Genomic DNA, 26,323 nt, shown 5'->3' with positions numbered 1-26,323 from the left:
CTCTGACATCTGCAGGTATGTCATGCAGGACTTGGAGATGCATGGCGATCTATAGTGACGAGTCTGCCTTGGGGACTGCTGCTGCTCACAAGCTGGGGTCTCTACATGGGCTGCACCTGCCTGTTGGTTTTGCTTGCGATGCATATGGCTCCTCACAAGTGGGTCAATGAACACAGGGGGAACCATTGCCATCTTCAAGGTGCAATTAAACTCGATTCCTTCACTTCTTCGAAAGTACCCAATAGGGAAAAGAATGATGCTGACTGGTACATCATGCGCTTTCAGGCATCAACAATGTAGCATTGCAGTGCATTGCCCGTCTTAGCTTCCACTAAGAGTGGCACAGCAAGACCACATTTAGATTGTAGCAGCTGCATCGATTGGCCCAGCAGCCTGATTACCTTTACATGCTTACCGTTTATGGCATCCACCCCATACACAGGGTTCTTGGAGTGCCATTGCTGCTTCACTTACACAAACATGCAATGGCACAGAATGGCCCCCTTTACGAAGGGAGGATACACAGTAGCTCCCTTTGTGCCTGCAGAGTCGTTCCCCCTCCCACCTTCCTACACGTGTGCGCAGTTGTATCCCCAGTAATACCATTCCCCACTCACCTGCGTACACACGTATGCAGAGTTGAGACCTATCTCGCAAAACTTACCTTCACAGGCTCCGAGCACTGCAACTTTTATTAGTCAGGAACGGTTTTGGAACCACTTACTTTGAAGGGGCCACATCCCTTTAAATTTTACCTATGGCACAATTTTCCTGTTCCTCCCTTCGGGTTGCTTCCAACAGAATGACTGGCAGTGATGCGGCTGTGGTGGAGTTTGGCTGCAGTTCAGATTGCAGCATTCAACAGAACTTTATCACTGCCTTCCTGGTGAAATACCCCCTTTACAACTACTGGGTTGGCTTTTATTTTCCAGCCGCCAGGAGTGTCCCCGTGCCGCTGCGATCTAGCATTCGGTGGCTCATCTGCATACGCTGGGTGGTCCGCGCCCTCCCCTCCAATCATGTGGCGGGGGCAGGCTCTGTGACGTCGGCAATGGCGTCAGCTGCTTCCGCGCAGGCAGTGGCGCCATTTTTAAAAGGCTGCAAAACTTTCTTTTGCAAATTATTCAAGGTACTGATAAAAGTTATTTCACTCAGGAAATAAAAGATTTGATCTTCATATTTGGCTTCAACTTGAGGGAGGGAGGACTGAGGGGATCGTCCTTATTCCTCATTATTATAATTTATCAAAGTTCAATAATAATAATCAGCTCCCCGCAACTGTTTTTACTTTTAAAAATTCAGTTTTACTTAGGACAATGTATGGCTTGTCGTTCAAGAGTGCATTTTTAGTTTATTTTTCATTGCACACAAACATTTAGTTGCTTTGGCTGTTTTGTTACCAGATCAATATGCTATAATACAGGCTGGTTGAAGCCTATACTCCTCCCCCATCCCCAATACAAAGAAAATAAAAATAAATGGCCGCCCGTTCCCCCCAATCCCCCCAAAACACTTACATTTAATACGTGACCTTTCCCCCACAACTGTACTAGGTGCAGAGGCCACCTCTTACCCCAACCCCCACACTACACATGCAGAGTTGACTACCTCCCCAAACGACACTAAACATCTTAAGATCCCCCCCCTTCCCCAACTCGCTTTCCCTGGATGGAAAAGTGAAGGCGTGTGAATGCCGGCCGCCGCAAGGAAGATCACGGACAGCCAGCAAAATCACAGTGAATGGTACGTTAATTTATTCATGTCCTTTATTTAAATATTTTTAAAGTTGGGTCCCGTTGCCGAGCTGCGGGGGCCTGGGGCTGCCACGGACACTCGCTGCCACCGGGAAGATCTGGCCGGAAATCCTGGTGTCAGGTTCCATGGCGGGCCGCTGCCTCAGCGACCTTCTGGCAACCCCACCCCACCCCCCAACCCGCCACAGAGCCCAACATATGGAGCTCAACAAAGTTCAGCCCAAAAACACACACACTATAGAAACACTCTAGCTTTATTTGCTAAATATATGGAAATACTGTTCTTGTTAATGGCAAGAGTATAAACCTACTTCTTGTTCTTTTTTAAGGATTCATATCAATATTTGGAAATGGATATGTGATTTATCTGCCCATGAAACAGAAGGAAAAATTGAAACCAGCTGAACTGATGATAATTAATCTGGCAATTTGTGACTTTGGGATGGCAGGTAAATTATTTTTGAATTATATTCAGCTGCATTTTAAACTATGGCTGTCTGCCGTATGGGCCACACGTCGCAGAGTCGCTGCAATATTAAACGTGGTGGCTCATTTAAATGATCAGGGCAGACCACCCCTCAATGACGTGGAGGGGGCGTGCGGTCCATCCCCAGCATTGCGAAGGCACTGACGCCATCTTTAAAGGGCTTCAAGCCCTTCCACTTAATTTAAATATTTAAAGAGGAATGACTTTAAAAAATTAAATAAAGTTATCCCGACCTTCTCCCACCCCCTAATGACCATCAAATTTATTACACGCCTTCTTCCCAGCCCGCAAAACACTTATTGTGCTTCCGACCTACCCCCCCCAAAGTTCATAAACTTTAAACTTTATCCCTTCCCACCCCCCCAGACCAAACAGATTAGTTTGACTCCACTCCCCCCACCGGCCCTGAAAACTTACCTGCTCCTCCCTCCCCACCACCGGTACGAATATTGCACCGGGACAATGGCGGGACTGGGTAAGTAATTAATTCATTTATTTTAATAAATTAACATATTTAGATTTTGATCCCGTCGGAGTGAGGGGCGTTGTGGGGGCGGCCAACATGAGGCCTCGCCGCTGCTGTTACTATCAGGCCGGGCCTTCCTGGCATCAAGGCCTGTGTCGGACCTCCCCTGGAGGCATTTTCCAACGCCCCTCTCCCACCAATATCGGGGGATCTGTAAAATGCGCCCCATTGTTAGGATCACAATGAATTGTAGACTGTGGAACAAAAGGTGGTGAGGGTGATGAGGGTTGGGAATGGAGCAAAATGTGTTGCTTGACTGATGATATACCCCAAGAATTTAATTTTTAATTTAGTGATACAGCATTGAAGCAGACCCTTCGGCCCACCGAGTCTGTGCTGACCATCAACCATCCATTTATACTAATCCTACATTAATGAAGGGAATAAATTTAATTGAACCCAGAAGGATTCATTTCCTTTAAAAATCTGGACTATACACCTTGTGGAGCATCTTTGTGGACAATGATTGGCCATTTATGTTTTTTCAATGGGTGCTGCTTTGAAGTCTGCCTCCTTAGCAGGGTAAATGCATCCGTGCACTGCTGTAAGCGTGGGCGGCAACCCTGAATATTGATATGTCCCAGTCGCTGATCTTTGGGATGGAATCAGCAGCAGACCAAAGGGGCATTGTTATACTCTGCCCATCACAATTCTGGCCTGTTGAAGATAGTCCATGGAATCTCCATGTTTGCATATGAGAGGAAGTATGGAGGAACTGATGAATTAAACATGGTATATTGGAGTGAAGATAGAATGATTTATTTGTTTGTTACCAGCAGATTAAACTAGGTTATTTAATTAATGATTTATTCTTAAGTTGAGCTGTTGTGATAGGGAGGTTGAAGCATTTCTTTGAGGAGCAGGAGGACAGTCTGGGCATGAGATAATGTTACTGGAGTAAAGTGGAATGGTGGCACATAAGGTGGCTGGGGCTGTGTGTCTAATCATATAAGGACAAGTAAAGTCATATGGACTTTTATGGAGCCAATAATCAGTAATAAAGAAATGACAGTAGGGCTGAAAATCCAGTCTTGTTTCTCTGCCACAGATATGATGGAGCAGGACCTGGGAACCTGATTCCACCTAATCTCTGGGATTAGGCAATTAACAGAATACATGTAGGTGCCAGTGGCAGTATCGGTGCATCTTGGATGACTACTGTTGGGGGTATGAAAGGGAGCAAAATACAGTGCTTTCCAACTGTTTGAGGAAATGTCCATTAGGGCTGGCTTAAAACAGCGGGTTATGTTTAAAATCAACCTCTTTTATAAATTAGCTGATCTTACAAAGACAGAAATTTATCTTGGGAAATGTTTCAGGCCTTCACCTGATATGAAACATACATGTGGAGCTGAGTTATGCCAGTCCACTCAAATAACACCAATATCTTGGCATTTTTCTACATTCAGGACAGTGGATTTGGGAGCAGTGGGATTCTGGTGGATGACACCATCCAACCCATCCACCTCCTTTTCATAAGTCAAGCTTCCAGGGAGCAGACCAAACTATTGACAACCTCCAGTATTCTTCAGAACAGAGACTTGGTGTTATCAGGTCGTACCCCATTTGCCATCCGTGGCTGCCCCTCTCCTACCCCCTTTTACCCTTAGCATTCCACCCAACATCTTTATTGCTGCCAAGGCTATTAAAAATAAATCTCATTACCCTGCACCATTTCTGGAGCAATACATTTTCCCAATGCCTCAGCATCGGATAGTGCTTAGAACAGAGTGACTCCATTTAACAAAATGGAAAGAATATATAATAAGCAAGAAAGGAGTTTTACCCATGGGGAAAAAATATCAGGAAAATTCAAAATATTATGGTATATTTGGCAACACACATTATCCCAGATTTTCTTGGAAACTCACGGCCCACTATATTGCGCCAAAGTCCCAGGAAAGTGTGGTGTGAAGTAAATAATGGTGTAAGTCACTTATGCCATAATTTCCTGGGACTTTTCTGCCACTTGTCTTATTTCCCCCAAACAAAACACTTGAATAGTTAATTATGATAGCTTCACCACATTAAAATCAATGCCGATTGCAAATTTACTGAATTAACACTATTGCAATCCTTGCTACCTCTTCGACCATTGCATAATGGTGCTGGAGGGCTCAGTATATTTGGTGTAATCATAGATGCTGAAGTTATAAGGCACTGTGGCGCAGTGGTGAGCACTGCAGCCTCACAGCTCCAGCGACATGGGTTCAGTTCTGGGTACTGCCTGTGCAGAGTTTATAGAAAATAGGTGACAGGTTTAGATAGAGGATCTGGATCGGCGCAGGCTTGGAGGGCCGAAGGGCCTGTTCCTGTGCTGTAATTTTCTGTAATTTTCTTTGTTCTTTGTTCTCCCTGTGATTGTGTGGGTTTCTGCCAGGTGCTCTGGTTTCCTCCCACAGCCAAAGACTTGCAGGTTGATAGGTAAATTGGCCATTGCAAATTGCCCCGAGTGTAGGTAGGTGGTAAGAGAATTGTGGGGATGTGGTAGGGAATATGGGATTAATGTAGGATTAGTATAAATGGGTGGTTGTTGGCCAGCACCAGACTTGGTAGGCTGAAGGGCCTGTTTCAGTGCTGTATGACTCTATAAGAGCCACAATGACTCTATATAAAATAAGAAATGATGGTGTTGGCTTCATCAATGAACTTGTACATCATTGTAATCGTGTACATTTTGGGGGGAGCAGGTTTTCAGTCCCTACCACCCAGATGGGACTTTTATATATGTAGAATTCATGTTATTCACCTTAGGTGCTGTGAATGTGGTTTCATTGATCACAACGTGCCTATTTACACATTAATATAATCCAAGTAGCAACTCAGAAATAGGGCTGGGATTACAGATGAATAGATTCTGTTTGTAAGGGAGTAGAGGGGGTGTCAGTGGCAGTCACTGTTCTATCTAAGGAACAAATCAGACAGAAAAAATCCTTAAGGAACATCAGCTCTCTGTAAGCCAAAGCTCAGAAAGATAAAAAGGAATCTGACCCAAATTAACTGGGCAGAAATATTAGCAAACAGGTCAATATATAAACAGTGGGAAACATTCAAATGTGAAATGCATAGAGTACAAAGTAAATGACCTCAATTTTATTCAGGCGCCATGTTCTGTGGCAATGTCCTTTGAACTCGGCGGCGTGCCCGCATTTAGCGTCCGCCAAGCAGCCCCTGCGATATTTCGCAGGGCTCATTTAAATAGAGGGGCAGAGTGGCCACCCCCCCCGATGACATAGAGAGGGCGGCCGCCCCGTCCCTGGCAATGGCGTCTGGCACCATTGCACAGGCGCCAGCGCCATTTTTAAAGGGCTTTAAGCCCTGAGCAGAAAATTAAATTTCTAAAGGGACCAGGGATTTAGTTTTTAATAAAAATGGTAAATTTTACATAAAAATGGCACTTCCACCCCCCCCACCCCCAATGATCACACAATAAATTTATTTCCCTTCTCCACCCCAAGAACCATTCTTGACAGTCCCAAAATTTAAACCCAAAACTTTGCACGCTTTGCCCTTCAACCCCTTCCCACCATCCTCATAGCCAATAAAAAATGTTTTTCCCGCTCCTCCACCCCTCCCGCCCTGAAAATTTTATTTCTTCCCCCTCGCCACCAGGCTGTCGGCTCGGAACTCCGTGAAACATCTGCTGTCTGCAGGTAACTTTATTAGCATCTAATTTGGGTTAATTTGAATATTCAGATGAAGAGCCTCCTGCCAGGTGGCGGAGGGGCCACACTGAGCTCCCCCCACCGCTGGGCCACTCCCCACAAAATTTTACCGGCCCCCGTGTCATGACCCGCGGCGTCGAGGGGCCAGTAAAATTCAGCCCATATTCTTCTAAGGTTTCTAATAGGTGAAATGAGGGTACGTCAAAGTGTACAATTGCATGGATTCCAATTAGAATAAATTTAAACAGAAAACTTAAAGGGAAGCATGTGATGCATCGGGGCTAACAATACTAAGAATGATAATGGCTGGATTTTGCTGTATAAATAACAGTGAGGCGAACAGTGCTTCCAGTGACCGCAAGTGCAGTAAAGTAGGAAGTTGCTTTCTGAGATTCCCTGCTCCTCCAAAAACTACACTAGAATAGTAGCTCCCCGAGAGATTCAGTATTGAAATACATAGCATGAATTTGGGGTACTTATGTGATAGAAACCCACTAAACACGTCAGAAAACGTTAGGACTTCTCCATTCCAGTGTAAGTACCTGTTTAACAGTGTCATAAGTCTTGATTAATGCAAAACAACTTCTCTTGCATTGAAAATGAACTTTAACAAGTGTGGAGTTTCATTGTTTCAGATTTAATTATTATTTGAGATTTTAAAAAATTAAGCATACTTAACTTTTTCTTTTAACTTTCTCTTTGTCTTTTTTTTTATCTCAATCTTAATACAATGCTTCTTTCCCTCTATTATTTCAATTTCTATACATAATTTGGGATTTAATTAAGTATCCTAACTTATACATACGAGTTCCATCTCTGCACTGCTCATTAGCAATTCTTCAATCTGATTGGTTAAGGAGACACACAGCTGCTTGACCTTCACACAGGCCGAAAATGCCCTGCAGAGAGCATGTTTCTGATGGGAACTTCCTGTACAAAAGTCCAGAGAAAGTCTGTGGGCAAGTGCAAAAGTAATGAACAGCGTACACTGCTGGCCGCAAAATCTGGCGATTAGTGTATACACTTAATTGAAAGAAGCTGGAGAGTGTGGGTAACAGAGACCAAGGGGTTCAAGTACAGAATTCACTGAAAATGTGAAAGCAGATAAATAACGTCATATAAAAGGCCATAAATAAGGGTACATACTAAAAGTGTAAGAATTAATGATGCATTAATATAAAGCAATGATTAGGCCATAGTTAAGAGTTCTGCATGAATTGACTAAATAGCTGAAGAAGAGAAATATACAAAGCTATGGGGACAGTTCTTGGCAGTGGGATTACTTTGGATTATTCTAACAGATGGTCTAGAGATATGATGGAACTCCTTATTCAATACAAACCTCTATGTTTCCCACTTTCTATAACATTGAAGAACTTAAATAAAGAGAATAAAAATATTGGACTGAACATGGACAAAGGAAAAACGAAGTATGTGATGAACTTTAAGACTGAAGATAACATACAAATTGAAGACCAAGAAATTGAAAAAGTGACTGAATACAAATATCTGGGCCAAACATTAAAGATGGAGGATTGTACAAATGAAGAGATACTGAGTATGATAAGGGCATGATGGAGTTGTTTCGGGAGATACAGAGATATTGGGCTGGATTTTGGTTGGGACGTGGGCTCCCGACACCAGGCCAAGAAGGCTGCCTGTGCACTTTCGCGGTGCCCTGGAGCAATCCTCCAGATATTTATATGTATGTTTCAGGAGGCGGGATCCCCATCCCTTTAAAGACAGAGATCCCGCCTCCATGAGCTGTCAGCCAATCAGAGGGCTGGCAGCTCAGCAGTATCGGCAGTGTCACTGGGAGCAGTGGTCACTGCTGGTACTGCAGAGGCCTCGAACCCAGGCCCAGCACTGTAACCCCAGACAAGAGATAGGTTAGGCGAGGTCACTGGGCTCAGTCTGGAAGGCCCCAGCGAAGGGGGGCTGGGGGGTGATCTTGCAGTCTAAGAAGAGGGGGTTCCGCGGGGTGAATTGGTTCCTGGTGGGTGTCCTCCATGGGTCACAAATTGCCCACGAGGAGGGAAATCCCCCGAAGCCCGCAGGGAGGGCACCTCATTTTACAAGGCATCCTCACTGTGCAGCGGAGGCCTCCCCCGCCAATGGTAAAATCCCAGTGGCGGCAGGAAGAGGCCCTTAATTGGCCGTTAATAAGCCACTTAAAAGCCTCAATTGGCCTCTGGGCGGGATGGCCATTGTTGGCCTTTCTTGCCGCTGGGAAGATTGCTGGACGGGGAGGCATTGGGCCCTCTGCCCTGCCGCTTCCCCCGCCACCTGTCACGATACCCTGTGCCCCCTCACTTCCAATCCTGCCTCGGGAAGGATTGGGGGGGTGGGTGGGGGTTGTAAAATCCAGCCCATTCTATGTGAAAATACCACTGGCATTAAGGGGGAGGGTGTATGATCAGTGTGTGCTACTGACCATGATATATGGGGTGGAATCATGGACAACTACAAAATATATTGAACAAAATCTGTGTAGAGTTCAGAGAGCAGTGAAAGGCAAATGTTACACGTCTCCATTTGTGATAAAGTCAGGTGAAATACACCAGAAATCCAGAGTTAAGGACATCATTCAGAAGATAAAAGAAGCTACATGGAGATGGGCTGTGCATGTTGCTCAAAAAAATGATAACAAGTGGACAAAAAGGCTAATGGAGGGCAGCCAAAACAGGAAAAAGAAGAAGGGGAAAACCGAGAAGAAGATGTAGAGATGACATAATATAATACCTAGGAACCACATGGGTAAGAATAGCAAGGGATAGAGATCAATGGAAATGGCATGAGGAGGGCTACATACTACAGTGGATGAACACAGCGAAATTATGAAATGATGATAATATTGTGGCCCTGATATTCCATCCTTCACCTGTGTGTTAGCCAGTTGTAGCAAAGATGTGCTGCAACTGACAAGAATTGAGCCAGTCCATGGCTTGATGATCCAGTCATTAGTTTAACCTGACCTGTCCCCAAACAGGCCCGCACCCAGTATTGGGGGCAGAAATTCCATCACTGCAGCAGGTTTAAGAGCCTTGCAACAACAGTATAAGGGATGTGTATTATATAGTTCAGTGCTGCTATCTACTGGTGAAATTCACATAATACAACATTTTTACAGTGAGATTGGTATTAACAGTTAAATAAAAGATAATTTGTAATTCTGCTGTGATGTTATCTGATGCTTTAGGTTTTGTATGTTTCATTCAAGATGAATGAAAAATACTTTGTAGAAGCTTATACTGCAGCAGAGGAGCCTAGATATTCTGCTTAACTGTAACAGCAGTGAAAGTGTTGTGGGGCAGGACTTCCCTGATGCAAAGACGTGCCCCAGATCAAAACTGAGTTTCATGGTTGGAGTCATTTAAATAATTACTGTGAGTTTGGTTGTCTCTGTCCAGGAGTGTATAGCATGAACATCAGCCTCTGGTGAGCTGAAGAGGATTCAAGTTTTATTTAAGAACTGTATTTGCAGGTTAAGGACTTAGATCATTTCAACTCCCTTCAAGAGAATTAAAATTTCACTCCCGTCTACCCACCCATCACCCATAGCAAAGCCAGATATCAGGGATGCAGGGGTCACTCCTTCTAGAACAAAGAACAAAGAAAATTACAGCACAGGAACAGGCCCTTCGGCCCTCCAAGCCTGCGCCGATCCAGATCCTCTATCTAAACATGTCGCCTATTTTCTAAGGGTCTGTATCTCTTTGCTTCCTGCCCATTCATGTATCTGTCTAGATACATCTTAAAAGACGCTATCGTGCCCGCGTCTACCGCCTCCGCTGGCAACGCGTTCCAGGCACCCACCACCCTCTGCGTAAAGAACTTTCCACGCATATCACCCCTAAACTTTTCCCCTTTCACTTTGAACTCGTGACCCCTAGTAATTGAATCCCCCACTCTGGGAAAAAGCTTCTTGCTATCCAACCTGTCTATACCTCTCATGATATTGTACACCTCAATCAGGGCCCCCTTCAACCTCCGTCTTTCTAATGAAAATATTCCTAATCTTCTCAACCTCTCTTCATAGCTAGCGCCCTCCATACCAGGCAACATCCTGGTGAACCTCCTGTGCACCCTCTCCAAAGCATCCACATCCTTTTGGTAATGTGGTGACCAGAACTGCACGCAGTATTCCAAATGTGGCCAAACCAAAGTCCTATACAACTGTAACATGACCTGCCAACTCTTGTACTCAATGCCCCGTCCGATGAAGGAAAGCATGCCGTATGCCTTCTTGACCACTCTATTTACCTGCGTTGCCACCTTCAGGGAACAGTGGACCTGAACACCCAAATCTCTCTGGACATCAATTTTCCCCAGGACTTTTCCATTTACTGTATAGTTCACTCTTGAATTGGATCTTCCAAAATGCATCACCTCGCATTTGCCCTGATTGAACTCCATCTGCCATTTCTCTGCCCAACTCTCCAATCTATCTATATTCTGCTGTATTCTCTGACAGTCCCCTTCACTATCTGCTACTCCACCAATCTTAGTTTCGTCTGCAAACTTGCTAATCAGACCACCTATACTTTCCTCCAAATCATTTATGTATATCACAAACAACAGTGGTCCCAGCACGGATCCCTGTGCAACACCACTGGTCACACGTCTCCATTTTGAGAAACTCCCTTCCACTGCTACTCTCTGTCTCCTGTTGCCCAGCCAGTTCTTTATCCATCTAGCTAGTACACCTTGGACCCCATGCGCCTTCACTTTCTCCATCAGCCTAGAAAATGAGCTTTCCTGAATACTCTTGATATAGCAACAACTCCCCTTTTAACTTCAGATTTCACCACCCAATAGATTTCTATTCATTTATATAAAAACTTTTGTGGCTTAGTTCTTTAGAGTATTTTTGCCAATGCAAATTCTGGTAAATCTCACTGACAACATTCATAAATTTTGAAGGTTATTGCAGATGTGAATGGGTTTGCTGTAGACGTGAGCCAAAATGGGAAATCAGCCAAATATATAGATGGACTTGAGGTGCATTTATTTTCCTTATTTTTTTCAATAACCTATTACCGATTCTTGTTCTTTTCTTTGAGCTTATTCGTTGCCAGCACTGCAGAGTAATTGCACATTTTTTTTTGCACTGGCCCAGAAACGTCATTGAAGATGTTACCTTTTCTCAAAGCATTGTAAATGCAGAGACCATTCTCACTGATTACTTTAAGTATGTTCAAAAGTTATGTACAATTACTCTGAGAACTAATTTATATTTAATACAGTGTTTTCAGTAGTGAACCAATGAATAACAAACATGTTGAACATTCAGCATGCTCTCTAATGCCCATGTGGCTTTATTAGAATTATTTGTGATTGGTGTCATCTGCTGGGCAAAACAGTTTAGCCTGTGATATAATCACTCAGTTCTACCCTCAATTCCTTGTGAACTGATGCCATATTTGTGTAATGCAATTTAATTTAACGTTTTCCTTTTCTTAGTATTTTGTCTTTTCTCTTGTCAATATTACATTGGGAATATAAAAAGGTACATTACAGCAAAGAAAACAAAGTAAACAAATCAAGTCAAAACAGAAAATGCTAGAAACCTTCAGTAAATCAGTCAGCATCTGTAGAGAGAAAAGACAAATTAACATTTCAGGTGTGGAGCCATCCTCACAGTGTGCTCAAACATTCCACCCCACAAGGTTTTATATGGATTATTTTTTTCACAACTTTGAAAGAAGCATTTCAGAATTACAAAAATTTTAATATAGGGCTTCATTTATTTTGCTGCCCAATACAACAGTAAATAAGTCATATATATCATATCCCTACATAATTCATATTAATTATACATGCATATTTTTCAGTTGGAGGAAAACCCTTCCTGATCATCTCTTGTTTCGCTCATCGATGGATCTTTGGTTGGGTTGGCTGCCGCTGGCATGGATGGTCAGGGTTTTTCTTTGGATGTGGAAGTCTAATTACAATAACTGCTGTAAGTCTGGACAGATACCTGAAAATTTGCCATTTACGATATGGTAAGTAACACATAAGTTTAGATTTGTGCAAATGCAATAGTTCAGCCAGCAGCTTTTACAATAACCATTGTCAATTATTTTCATACTTTTGCAGGTGTTTGGCTTCAAAGGCGCCATGCCTTCATAGGTGTGAGCTTTGTCTGGCTTTATGCTGCATTTTGGGCCACTATTCCCCTAGTTGGATGGGGAGACTATGCTCCTGAGCCTTTTGGTACATCATGCACTCTGAACTGGTGGCTGGCACAGGCCTCTGTGGGTGGACAGGTGTTCATTTTGAGCATACTAGTCTTTTGCCTTGTGCTTCCAACTGCCATAATAGTATTTTCCTATGTAAAAATCATAGCCAAAGCAAAATCATCTGCCAAAGAAGTCGCAAACTTCGATTCAAGAATGAAAAGTAACCATTTACTGGAAATGAAACTTACAAAGGTAAGTAGTAATTTGTTTATTTATCTAACATCCGTGTTTTGGAGTCACACCAACAATGTCCTTTGTTTGGTGGGAATGCTTTGTGTTACTTCATGCTTGTGCACTTTGGCCCTAACTGCTTTTTTGAGTCAGGATGTTTGAATATTGTTAGCGGCACCTGACAGGGCCCCTATCTATTTTAGGAGCGTGCTTCAGAGGGTACGAACAATAATGTAGCCCTGTAACCAACTCCTAGGGCCGAGTGTTACTATGGTTCAATTGATGGGAAATACATTAGAACCATAGAAAGAATATTGCACAGAAGGAGGCCATTCAGCCCGTCATGTCTGTGCTGGTCAAAAAAACTAGCTGCCCAATCTAATCCCACCTTCCAGCACCTGGTCCACAGCCTTGCAGGTTACAGCACTTCAGCTGCACGTCCAGGTACCTCTTAAATGAGTTGAGGGTTTCTGCCTCCACCACCATTCCTGGCAGTGAATTCCAGACACCCACCACCCTTTGGGTGAAAAAGTTTTCCCTCATGTCCCCTCTAATCCTTTTACCAATCACGTTAAATTTGTGTCCCCTGGTAATTGACCTCTCCGCTAGGGGAAACAGGTCCTTCCTGTCTACTCTATCTAGGCCCCTCATAATTTTGTACACCTCAATTAGGTCACCCCTCAGCCTCCTCTGTTCTAAGGAAAACAACCCTCGCCTATCCAATCTTTCCTCATAGCTGCAACTTTCAAACCTTGGCAACCTTCTTGCAAATCTCCTCTGTACTCTCTCCAGAGCAATTATATCCTTCCTGTAATGTGGTGACCAGAACTGTATTCCAGCTGTGGACTAACCAGTGTTTTATACAGTTCCAGCATTACATCCCTGCTTTTATATTCTATACTTCGGCCAATAAAGGAAAGCATTCCATATGCCTTCTTCACCACTCTATCTACCTGTCCTGCCACCTTTAGAGACCTGTGGACATGCACTCCAAGGTCTCTCACTTCTTCTACCCCTCTCAATATCCTCCTGTTTATTGTGTATTCCCTCGCTTTATTTGCCCTCCCCAAGTACATTACCTCACACTTCTCTGGATTGAATTCCATTTGCCAGTTTTCCGCCCACTCAACCAAACCATTGATATCATGCTGGAGTCTACAGCTATCCTCTTCACTATCAACTACACGGCCAATTTTGGTATCATCAGCAAATTTCCCAATCATGCCTCCCACATTTAAGTCCAAATCATTAATATATACCACAAATAGCAAGGGTCCCAACACTGAGCCCTGTGGAACGCCACTGGAAACAGCTTTACATTCACAAAAACATCCGTCAACTACTACCCTTTGTTTCCTGTCACTGAGCCAGTTTTGGATCCAACCTACCACATTCCCTTGTATCCCATGGGCTTTCATTTTACTGACCAGTCTGCCTCCAGGACCTTGTCAAATGCTTTACTAAAATCCATGTAAACCACATCCACTGCACTACCCTCAACAATTCTCCTTGTTGTTTCCTCAAAGAATTCAATTAAGTTAGTAAGACATGACCTTCCCTTAACAAATCCATGCTGACTATCCCTGATCAATCCATGCCTTTCTAAATGGCAGGTTATCCTGTCCCTCAGAATTGATTCTAATAATTTACCCACCACCGAGGCCAGACTGACAGGCCTATAATTATTTGGCCTATCCCTTGCACCCTTTTTAAACAATGATATAACGTTCGCAGACCTCCAATCATCTGGCATCTCACCCTATCCATTGAGGATTTGAAGATGATCCTCAGCACATCCGCTGTTTCCTCCCTGGCTTCCTTTAACAACCTGGGATGCAATCCATCTGGCCCTGGCGATTTATCCACTGTCAAAGAATTCAGACCCTCTAGTACTTCCTCTCTCATTATGCTTATTGTATCTAATATTTCACACTCCTTTTTTACTACAATGTCTGCGTCATTCCTCTCCTTTGTGAAGACAGAGACAAGAAACTCAATAAGAACCCTGCCCACATCTTCTGCATCCATGTGTAAGTTCCCTTATACATCTCTGATAGGTCCTACCCTTTCCTTAGTTATCCTCTTGCTGTTAATCTACTGATAAAATATCTTTGGTTTCCTTGTTTTTACCTGCCAATAGTTTTTCATATCCTTTCTTTGCTTTTATCCCATGTATCCCATTGTATGTTGTGTTTTCTTTATCTATAATTCATGTCAACAAACATGCCTATAGTTGGGTCAACCTACTCTGTGCCCACTTTCCTTCTAATCATTTAAACAATTCTTCTATGAATAACAAACATAGATTTTCTGATTTGTTTTCCAATTGCAGATACATTTTTATGCAAATTGATCAGAAAATGGTACAGTTGATGCTAATGCCCATTTGGACAGTATTAAACTCAAATCATGTTTTATGGTGTAGATTTAACTCATTGACAATAAACTAAAGCTAAACATGATTTCAATCTGTTGAAAATCAGTTGGCGGGGGGGCGGGGGTGGTGGTGGGGGACAGTTTCTATCAGAGCAGGCAATCCCCCCCACAAGATTACTGCCCTGACAATGAAGATGAAAATCTACTCCGGTGGCTGTAATCAGCAGGACCTCCTTGTCCAATCAGTCTACACAACCATGTCAGGAAATCTAATGTAATACTATACTTAAAAGTGGATAAAGCACCAGGACCGGATGAGATGTATCCAAGGATACTGAGAGAAGTGAGAGTGGAAATTGTGGAGGCACTGGCCATAATTTTTCAGTCTTCCTTAGGCTTGGGGGTGGTGCCAGAGGACTGGAGAATTGCAACTGTTACACCCTTGTTTAAAAAACAGTGTAACAATAAGCCCAGTTACTATAGGCCAGTCTAACCTCAGTGCTGGGAAAACTTCTAGAAACGATAATTGAGGACAAAATTAATAGTCACTTGGGCTAATTTATTTTTATTTAGAGATACAGCACTGAAACAGGCCCTTCGGCCCACCGAGTCTGTGCCGACCAACAACCACCCATTTATACTAATCCTACATTCCCACTATTCTTCTACCATCTACCTACACTAGGGGCAATTTACAATGGCTAATTTACCTATCAACCTGCAAGTCTTTGGCTGTGGGAGGAAACCGGAGCACCCGGCAGAAACCCACGCGGTCACAGCGAGAACTTGCAAACTTCACACAGGCAGTACCCAGAATTGAACCCAGGTCACTAGAGTTGTGATGTTGCAGTGCTAACCACTGCGCCACTGTGCTGTAATTAAGGAAAGACAGCACAGGTTTGTTAAGGGAAAATCATGTTTAACTAACTTCCTGGTGTTTTTTGATGAGGTAACAGAGAGGGTTGATGAGGGTAATGCTGTTGATGTGGTGTACGTGGTCTTCCCAAAGGCATTTGATAAAGTGCTGCACAACATACTTGTGAGCAAAGTTGTAGCTCATGGAATAAAAGGAACAGTAGCTAACGAAATTGGCTGAGTGACAGGAAGTAGAGGGTAGTGGTTAATGGATGTTTTTCAGACTGGAGGAAGGTTTGTCATGGAGTTCTCCAGGGGTTGGTGTTAGGACCCTTGCTATTCCTGATATAAATTAATGACCTAGACCTTAGTGTACAGGGAAAATTTCAAACTTGTGAATGATACAAAACTAGAAAGCATTGTGAACTGTGAGGAGGATAGTGTAGAACTTCAAAAGGACATAGGTTGATGGAATGGGCAGACAGCTGGCAGATCAAATTTAATGCAGAGAGGTGTGAAGTAATTCAGTTTGGTAGGAAGAATGTGGAGTGACAATATAAAATAAAGGGTACAATTCTAAAAGGGGTTCAGGAGCAGAGGGACCTGGATGTATATGTGCATAAACCATTGAAGGTGCCAGGGCAGGTTGAGAGAGTGGTTAATAAAGCATATAGTATCCTGGGCTTTTTTAATAGGAGCATAGAGTACAAAAACAAAGAAGTTATTTAAACTTGTATAGAACACTGCTTCAGCCCGAACTGGATTATTGCACTCAGTTCTGGTTGCCACACTTTAGGAAAGATGTGAAGGCATTAGAGAGAGTGCAGAAAAGATTCACGAACATGGTTCCAGCAATGAGGAGCTTCAGTTATGTAGGGAGATTGGAGAAGTTGGGATTGTTTTCATTGGGGAAGAGAAGGTTGAGAGGAGATTCGATAGAGGTACTCAAAATCATGAGAGATCTTGACAGAGAAGAAAGGGAAACATTGTTCCCATTGATGGAAAGATCGAGAAAAAGAGGGCAGAGATAAGGTAATTGGTAAAAGAAGCAATACCGACTTGAAGAAAAACGTCTTTACGCAGAGAGCGGTTAGGATCTGGAATGCACTGCCTGAGAGTACGGTGGAGGCAGGTTCAATCGAAGCATTCAAAAGAGAATCGATTGGTATTTTTAAAAATTAATTGTTTCATAAGAATAAATAAATAACTGGGTTGTAAGTCTTTGTGAGTTACGTTCCTGGTTGATGAGATGTCCAGATTAGAACAATCAGTTGCCACTCGAAGTCTCCACGTGAATTCGATGTACGGTATTTACTTGATAGGCATTCAAACACTTTGGCTGCAGAAAGCATCACACAGTTCTTTCAACATGGAGTAGAACGACAGGTCTATATTTGGATTTTAAAATTGGCAGTGTTTCAGTCAAAACTTTACTTTGAATTCCAGAAAACACAATCAGCCAAGAGAGAGTCAATCTTGAAGCAAAGACTTCTTAGATTGGAAGTATTATGTGGTACTTTATCAAACTTCTTTTGGAAGTCCATGTACACCACATCAACTGCATTACCCTCATCAATCCTCTCTGTTACCTCATCAAAAAACTCAATCAAGTTAGTTAAACATGATTTTCCTTTAACAAATCCATGCTTGCTTTTCTTAATTAATCCGCACTTGTCCAAGTGACTGCTAATTTTGTCCTGGGTTATCGTTTCTAAAAGCTTTCCAACACCGAGGTTAATATGACTGGCCTGTAGTTGCTGGGTTTATCGCTACACCCTTTTTGAACAAGGATATTCCATTTGCAATTCTCCAGTCCGCTGGCACCACCCCTGTATCTAAGGAGGATTGGAAGATTATGGACAATGCCTCCGCAATTTCCACCCTTAATTCCCTCTTTCACTATGACTTCAGCAACAGATAGATGTTTGATGACCAACACAGACACGATGGGCCGAAGGGCCTGTTCCTGTGCTGTATAACTCTATGATTCTATGATATCTTCTTCCTTAACAAAGACGGATCCTGATCAAATGTCCACATTCCATTAATTCTCATAATGAAGATGCATAAGGACCAAACCTACACTCCCACATGTCGAGCAACACTTACAGGGAGTGCAGGGCAGAAAAGCACAAGGTCCACAGTTTGTGACTTAATTAATTGCCTGCATCTTCCTGCATTCAAATTCTAGTGGAAGAGTGGGTGTATTGAATCAGCCCTTTAAATTCTGACAAGGAATGGAGCAGCCTAAATGCTTTGAGGCAAAATTTGTTCCGCTAGGATTCAAAGCCAGGTATTTATCTGTGAGCTTGCTGTTCTGATGTATCTCTGTGTCAGCCAGTTTGAGCTTCAAACAATGTTCTCCATAGATGCTGCCTGACCTGCTGAGTATTTCCAGCATTTTCTGTTTTTATTTCTGATATTTTTTTCCCATTAAATACTGGAATCGTGTTTACTTACTATCATTTTCAGACTTGCTTGTTCATAACATGTTTTACTTTTTTTCCACATTAGACGACCATGTTAATATGTGCAGGATTCTTGATTGCTTGGATTCCGTATGCTGTTGTTTCAGTCTGGTCAGCCTTTGGTACTCCTGATTCAGTGCCTGTTAAAATTTCTTTCATACCAACCTTGCTTGCGAAGTCAGCAGCAATGTATAATCCTATCATATATCAGGTCATTAACTTCCGATATGGCTTTGCAAAGATTTGTGGCTGCTTCCAATCATCACATCAGAAGCCATTATGCCATCATTCTCGGTAAATATCTCATTGAGTGAACAATATTTGGGATTATTGGACCAGATTTTGCGGGTGTGGGGCATCATGCTGCGTGCCCTGTTAGTTAGGCTTGTTTGTGCATGTTTAGGTTTTAAATGATGCAACGAGGGCAACAGGGAATCTGTGACCTTGGGGAACAACAGGACAAACATTGTGGGCTGAATTTTACTAGCCCACTGGTGTTGGGGATCATGGCAGGGGGGCCCGGAAAATTCTTCCAGGAGAGGCCCGCCACAATCCCTGATGCCGAGAAAGCCCTGCCACATTTTACCAGAGGCGGCTAGGCCTCGGTGCGGCCCCCCACCTTCATTTCAATATGTTAATAAAGATTAATGAATGCAAATTAACTTACCTTGTCCTGGCAGCCGTCCCACGCCAATATTCCGACTGCTGGCTGGAACGCCTGTGCCATTATAACTCCGTTCAGAGTTCTGAGACAAGACACTGGTGGGGAGGGGGGAGGAATGAAATTATCAGGGTGGGCAGAGGGTGAGAGGGGGAGCCGGGAAAAACACTTTGTATTGGCTGTGGGGATGCTGGGAAGGTGTTGACGGGCGAAAGTGCGGGATGGGAATAAAGTTAATTTTCACGGTATAAGCCAAAAAAATACATGGGGTGGGGGCGGGAGTGGGGGGGGGGTGGTTGTTGGGAAAGGGCCTCCAGTTTTTACTTTTTCTTAAAAAGAAAATGCACAATAATATAACTTTAAAAATTCAGTTGTTTTCCTAAGGGCTTGAAGCCCTTTAAAAATGGTGCTGGCACCGCACGGTTGCGCCGGACGCCGTTGCCGGGGACGGAGCGGCCACCCCCTCTACATCATTGGTGGCGGCCGTTCTGACCCCTCCATTTAAATGAGGCCTCACACGAAATATTACGGGGGCTCAGCGGCGCACAAGCCATGTGTGCGTCGCGCCTTCTTTTAAGCTCCGGCGAGCTTATAAAATTCAGCCCTGTACCTCCTTAACCAATGAGATTTAAAGATTGCAAAATAAACAGAGGAAGCACTGAGAAGAAGGTCGAATTAGAGTGGGTGAATTCAATGCTAGATCAGGTACAGAAAGAGAAATAAAGAGAGGGAAAGAAAGTTCGGTTTAAAAGAGAAAAAAGACAGAAAGGGAAAGTAAGAAAAAAATTACATTTTACAGTTTGATATTTTAAAAATCTCCTAAAACAATTCACAACTTGAACTAATACGACTCCACACTTATAATTTCTTATATATTTTCGTAATATACTTTCTGGGCCAGAGAGGTTGATTGACAGTCATTAACAATTATCATGTCATTAATAGGATAATTATGCTGTTAATTACTAGACTTACCTTTCTGTGATGTGTTTAATGGGCAATTAATGTGCAAATGGTGCAACGTCTTGAAAATCACGGGGTGGTTAAGGGCGAGGTGCCATTTTTATAAAGCTGACAGTGGAGCAGTGAAAATCGGCCACCAATTTGTTGTAGTTCACAATTCACGGCGTATTGTTTCCTCGGCATAAATTGCTGGCCAATTTTCACATTAATAACAGTGTTCATCATTCACATGCTGTTATTTCTCAACAAAATCTGGGCTATGGGTTAGGTTTTAGTCTTTACCACACAGATGTTAAACATTACCTTAAGTGGCACACAGAAGGAAATGTCTAACAGGCAGGAGTGAAAGCTGGTAATATTAATGGAGGGAAAATATCCGATGGATCCTTTAATGAGTGTGCAAACCTCCCTATCAGAATTTCCTTTCTCTGCTGAGTTTGGGAAATATTTAGCGGCCAGATGGTAAAGATAAGAATTTACCCTAATGTGTTAGGGCTAGAATTTGGTTCATTTATCTCTTGCTCTAACTCTTATTGGTGATCATAATAATATCCACAATACTGAGTGGCCTTTGAAAATTAATTAGTGCTGCTGCAAAATTTTGTTATAAATCATAATTTTCTCCTATGTGTAAAGGTAATATTTTTACAGTTTTGATTTTTGCTCATTATATCTTCTGTGGGATAATATTCTTGAGTCTTTTTAATTAGCTCTTTATATCTTCATGTTGCAGGATAATAATTTTGTATGCTTTACATGTACGTTTTGGGCTGGCTTATCTTCTGTGACCTTGCCAAAAGGGAGTTAGTTAAAGGCTGAAATGAAGCAAAATCTGGCAGTCAGGTCGATTGTAGTTTCAACACACCGACCTGGATATCCCTGCCCTATATCTACTTGGTCCACCATTGGATGCTCCTTATCCGACTGATACATCTAAATAGTAACAAGAGGGAGGACTCAAGTCGCCAGTAGATTTTTTGTGGCCCAGTTATCACCATTTTTGGAACCACCATATGAAAGACAATGATGGGCTCCAGGAAGTGGCAGTAACGGCCCTGAGGTCACCTAATGGAGGGAGAGAGTCAATCTAGTGGCAGTTACCTTCCTGTGTAGGCCTTAGTTTTTGCTGAGCTCTATTAGTTGCTATTTTCCTGTTCTTCTGGTCTTTTCCCTTTCACATGTTCGGCCACTTCTGACATTTCTGCTGCAACACTGCTGGGAATTTTCAGCTGAGAACTGGCTATCTGCCTCTTGGTGCCGGGAAGCCTATCAGAAGCCTCCTATACATCTTCAGTACCCTCAGTCTAGGGAAATGGGTCAGGGTTGTCTTACTATTTTACAACAACCAATTCAGATTATATTAACATTTACACTACCAGCCTATCAGGATTGGCAAAAACTATCGAGTGAATGAATTAACTTTTTCTTGCAAATTATCAAAGAAGGTAGACAATAAGGTTATGAACTAACAATTGTTTACTAATCTTAATTAGTAGCACTTAAACTTTAATATTGAACATGAAAATCATTAGTAGGTTGGGTTAATTAATGAAATAATTAAGATGTGACTAAGATAAAGTTCCATTACAGTCATTCAGCATTAACTGCTAGCTGATTATAAATTTATGGTTGAGATCAGTGTCTGAGATGATATATATTGAGGAGATCAATTTCAGAGTAGACTTTTTAGATGGCTGACAAGTTAATGGCATCAAATAGCTAGTCTATTGATTATCTTAAAGTATATCTGCTTGTAATTTGCAACATTTTTAGAACTTATATGACCATATTCTGGATGAACTGGTTGCCTATGCTTCTTCTGGAAGATGGTGTTAGTTTTCTGAGATATCAGATTGATGAACTTCTGGCTGTATAATTGTCATCCATTCCTCCTGGATCCTTTGTTCTTGAATAAACTTACCTTCTTTCTTGATAGTTGTATTTGGACTAGATGTCTTCAATCTCACTTCCTTTGATCTCAGGGCAAATTGTACATCTAAGAGATGCTTACATCTGTCTAGTATAGCTGCACAAGCTTATCTTTTGTTCTTTTGGTAGGCTGATGGAGAAAGTGAAGTCGCATGGGATCCAGGGTGTTCTAGCTAGATGGATAAAGAACTGGCTGGGCAACAGGAGACAGAGAGTAGCAGTGGAAGGGAGTTTCTCAAAATGGAGACGTGTGACCAGTGGTGTTCCACAGGGATCCGTGCTGGGACCACTGTTGTTTGTGATATACATAAATGATTTGGAGGAAAGTATAGGTGGTCTGATTAGCAAGTTTGCAGAATACACTAAGATTGGTGGAGTAGCAGATAGTGAAGGGGACTGTAAGAGAATACAGCAGAATATAGATAGATTGGAGAGTTGGGCAGAGAAATGGCAGATGGAGTTCAATCAGGGTAAATGCGAGGTGATGCATTTTGGAAGATCCAATTCAAGAGTGAACTATACAGTAAATGGAAAGGTCCTGGGGAAAATTGATGTACAGAGAGATTTGGGTGTTCAGGTCCATTGTTCCCTGAAGGTGGCAACGCAGGTAAATAGAGTGGTCAAGAAAGCATACGGCATGCTTTCCTTCATCGGACGGGGTATTGAGTACAAGAGTTGGCAGGTCATGTTGCAGTTGTATAGGACTTTGTTCGGCCACATTTGGAATACTGCGTGCAGTTCTGGTTGCCACATTACCAAAAGGATGTGGATGCTTTGGAGAGGGTGCAGAGGAGGTTCACCAGGATGTTGCCTGGTATGGAGGGCGCTAGCTATGAAGAGAGGTTGAGTAGATTAGGATTATTTTCATTAGAAAGGTGGAGGTTGTGGGGGGCCCTGATTGAGGTGTACAAAATCATGAGAGGTATAGACAGGGTGGATAGCAAGAAGCTTTTTCCCAGAGTGGGGGATTCAATTACTAGGGGTCACGAGTTCAAAGTGAGAGGGGAAAAGTTTAGGGGGGATATGCGTGGAAAGTTCTTTACGCAGAGGGTGGTGGGTGCCTGGAATGCGTTACCAGCGGAGGTGGTAGATGCGAACACGATAGCGTCTTTTAAGATGTATCTGGACAGATACATGAATGGGCAGGAAGCAAAGAGATACAGACCCTTAGAAAATAGGCGACATGTTTAGGTAGAGGATCTGGATCGGCGCAGGCTTGGAGGGCCGAAGGGCCTGTTCCTGTGCTGTAATTTTCTTTGTTCTTTGTTCTCTTTTTCTGTCAGAGATGCACTTTCTGATTTTACAGAGACACTTTTCTCCAGATAACAGACAAAGAACTGTTACAAAAACTATAAAAACTAGAACTAAATTAATGACTGAAGACTAAGGTCATGAAATTTGGCTCTGTAGTGCTCGCTTTCTTGGCATTACAATTGCGGTTGCACTTTCACCATGGCACCTGTGCTGCGCACACACACTTCTGGTGCTGTCTGCATCAGATGCCATTTTGGTGAGGGAGGCACAAGGAGTGTCTGCCAGAAGAACATGGAGCAGGCAGATCATGATGTCAATCACCATGTAACACTGATTTGATGCCTGCGCTGGAATTTTTGAACTCGATGCTCCAGCTAACGCCATCTCTTAAACACACACAGCCAAACAAGCATTCAGCAGCAGGAAGGCTCCCTCCTCCCACATCTGCACCCTAACCAGCGCTATTTAAATGTATCATCAACTACATTAGGCTAGTTGCTGATTGATTTGTACTGGCTCTTTCTGTGATTGTGGAAGTGTTTGGTTGTTTCCAGAGTTGTGTAAAGTTGTTGAAGTCTACGGGGAGTGGTGTGCATGTACTGTAGGACTTGGTCCTACCCTCAAGGCTTCTGCACAAACCACCTGTTCCTAGACATGGGTGCAGTAGTTTGCATCCCCCTTGGGCTACAGCAGAGCAGGAAGAATGAGTAGGACAGTCTGCTGGAAGAGGGAGGAGGAGAAGGGGAGAAGGGCTCTCAGCAAGAGGCAATTTCCATACTCACTGCTGACCCTGTGGACTGTGCCAGTGGACTAGCTCTCACCACCCCTCTATGCATGTCCTTCCAGAATGTGCATTCACTTGTGAACAAGGCCCTTGTCATCCATTAATATATTGTGGATGATTGCATCAACATCATGGCCTTAATGGAACCCAGTCTGAGAGGTGATGACACCTTTGACCTAAATGAAGCCTCCCTGCCGGGTTACATCTTACACCACTTGCTCTGTCAAGATCATTGCGGTGGCGGTGTGATGCTTATCACCAGATTACACCTTAGCCTGACCCCCTACTCCTCTGGCACTTCTTCAAGCATCTCACCGTGTTTCAAACCTCTACCTCCCATTCAAAAGCCAAGGTCCCTCAACAGCACCTTCCAAACCCGCAGCCTGTACCATCCAGAAGGACAAGGGCAGCAGGCGCATGGGAACATCTGCAAGTTCCCCTCCAAGTCACTCACCATCCTGACTTGGAACTTCATGGTCACTGGATCAAAATCCTGGAACCCCCTCCCCAACAGCACTGTAGGTGTACCTACACCACATGGACTGCAGCAGTTCAAGAAGGTGGCTCACCACCACCTTCTGAAGGGCAATTAGGAATGAACAATGAATTCTGGCCTTGTCAGCAATGCTCACATCACAAGAACGAATAAAAAAACATTGTTCTCTGCCACCCTCCCAATTCGTACCTATATTTGTATCATCCGAAAATTTGGCTACAATACACTCTGTCCCTTAATATAGATCACAAATAGTTAAAGCCCCAGCACTGATCCCTGTGGCACTCCACTAGTTACAGTTTGCCAACCTGAAAATGCCCCATTTATCCTGGTTCTCTGTTTCCTGTTAGTTAGTTAGCCAATCCTCTATCCATGCTAATTATCACGTCAATGTGCTTTGTTGAATGATAATTTTCTTTAATCCACTAATTGGAGACCTGAATTTTTTTTTAAAGAAATTTAAAAAGGAGCAAATAAAAGATGAGTTCGCTGGCAGCTTAAGACGGCCACCTAATTTGCAAAACCGCATCCTACATTGCAAGGCCTGTGAGGTGGAGATGAAATGCCTGCTCATCCCAGCAAGAACCAAGACCTAGGATGTTTAAAGGAACAGCTTGTCCTTTTTAGCAAGAAGCAATACACTGTTACCTACCATGCTGGAATCACTGAGTGACTGTCATGTAACAAGGCCCCCCTCTGTGATTTTAAACTGGTGTTTCTCTGCAGCAGGAAGGAGAAGCATCTAGACTCTGACACGTGCTGACCCAAGTGCGGGTCCCTCTCTCTCTCTCTCTCCATTCCACTTTGCAAGCTTTGAACTCTGGCTGCTGACTGATCACCTCTGCATACTCCGGCTACAATCAGAAACACCTTTTGGAGGAAATCATCTGCATCGCTGTCCCCAAGACACCCACTGAATCAGTCATTGATCTCTTCAAACTAAAAGCCTCAGGACCACCGAATTCAACTAGAAGCCAGCTGAATCACCAAACTCCACAGACTGTATGCCTTTTTTTTCTATGGCCTCTAACTTGACCAATCTACCCTTCTCTACTCTGTAACCTATTTGTGTGTGTGAACCTCTAGTGTGTGTGTGTGTGAAAGTTGGTGCATTGTTTATTATTTTAATTAGTTTGGTTTAAATACAATAAAGTTAACCTCTTTCTTTGTTAAATTCAAGAAAACCTGTCTGACTGGTTCTTGTTATGATCATAGCAAGTAAGTAATGAATTCCCTACTGAATTGGCCAATACATCCACTTTAAAAAGAATTAAACCTGTTGTGGTCAAACAAGGAGAGAGAAAAGAAGGAAGCCCCTTCGACCCCTCCTCACCTGACCGTAACATAATATATTACCCCCAACACCATGAGCTCTTAGCTTGTGTAATAACCTTTTATGTGGCACCTTATTTAATGCCTTTTGGAAATCCAAATACACTACATCTACTGGTTCCCCTTTATCCACCCTGCTTGTTACATTCTCAAAGAACTGTAATAAATTTGTCAAACACAATCTCCCTTTCAGAAAACCATGCTGACTGTGCCTGATTGTATTATGATATCTACCTCTCATCTGTACATTTCCCTCATTAAATTTCCTTCTGAAATGCTTCAATATTTCTGTCATCTGCACTTTACCACCCACACTCACCACCACAACCTCATTACCACTCATTGCTAACAACTCTGCAG

The 26,323-nt window shown here is 43.0% G+C and overlaps 1 protein-coding gene across 10 annotated transcripts in view; it reads left to right on the top strand.

Moving 5' to 3' along the window:
• The window catches only part of opn5 (opsin 5), a 473,827-nt gene that overhangs the window by 423,870 nt on the left and 23,634 nt on the right, over positions 1 to 26,323 (top strand). For 6 of the 10 annotated variants that reach the window (XM_068024858.1, XM_068024921.1, XM_068024897.1 and 3 more), the window contains 4 exons: positions 2,084 to 2,203; positions 12,267 to 12,437; positions 12,532 to 12,866; positions 18,591 to 18,838. In XM_068024858.1, the coding sequence (XP_067880959.1) occupies positions 2,084 to 2,203; positions 12,267 to 12,437; positions 12,532 to 12,866; positions 18,591 to 18,838 (874 nt within the window). Of the gene's footprint in view, positions 1 to 2,083; positions 2,204 to 12,266; positions 12,438 to 12,531; positions 12,867 to 18,590; positions 18,839 to 25,086; positions 25,683 to 26,323 lie in introns of those variants that run through there. The other 4 variants (XM_068024940.1, XM_068024932.1, XM_068024905.1 and 1 more) reach the window with 3 other exon arrangements.

This window comes from Heterodontus francisci, chromosome 3, assembly GCF_036365525.1.
Source record: "Heterodontus francisci isolate sHetFra1 chromosome 3, sHetFra1.hap1, whole genome shotgun sequence".
Taxonomy (NCBI): Eukaryota; Metazoa; Chordata; class Chondrichthyes; order Heterodontiformes; family Heterodontidae; genus Heterodontus; species Heterodontus francisci.
This window is presented reverse-complemented; position numbering and strand designations above follow the sequence as displayed.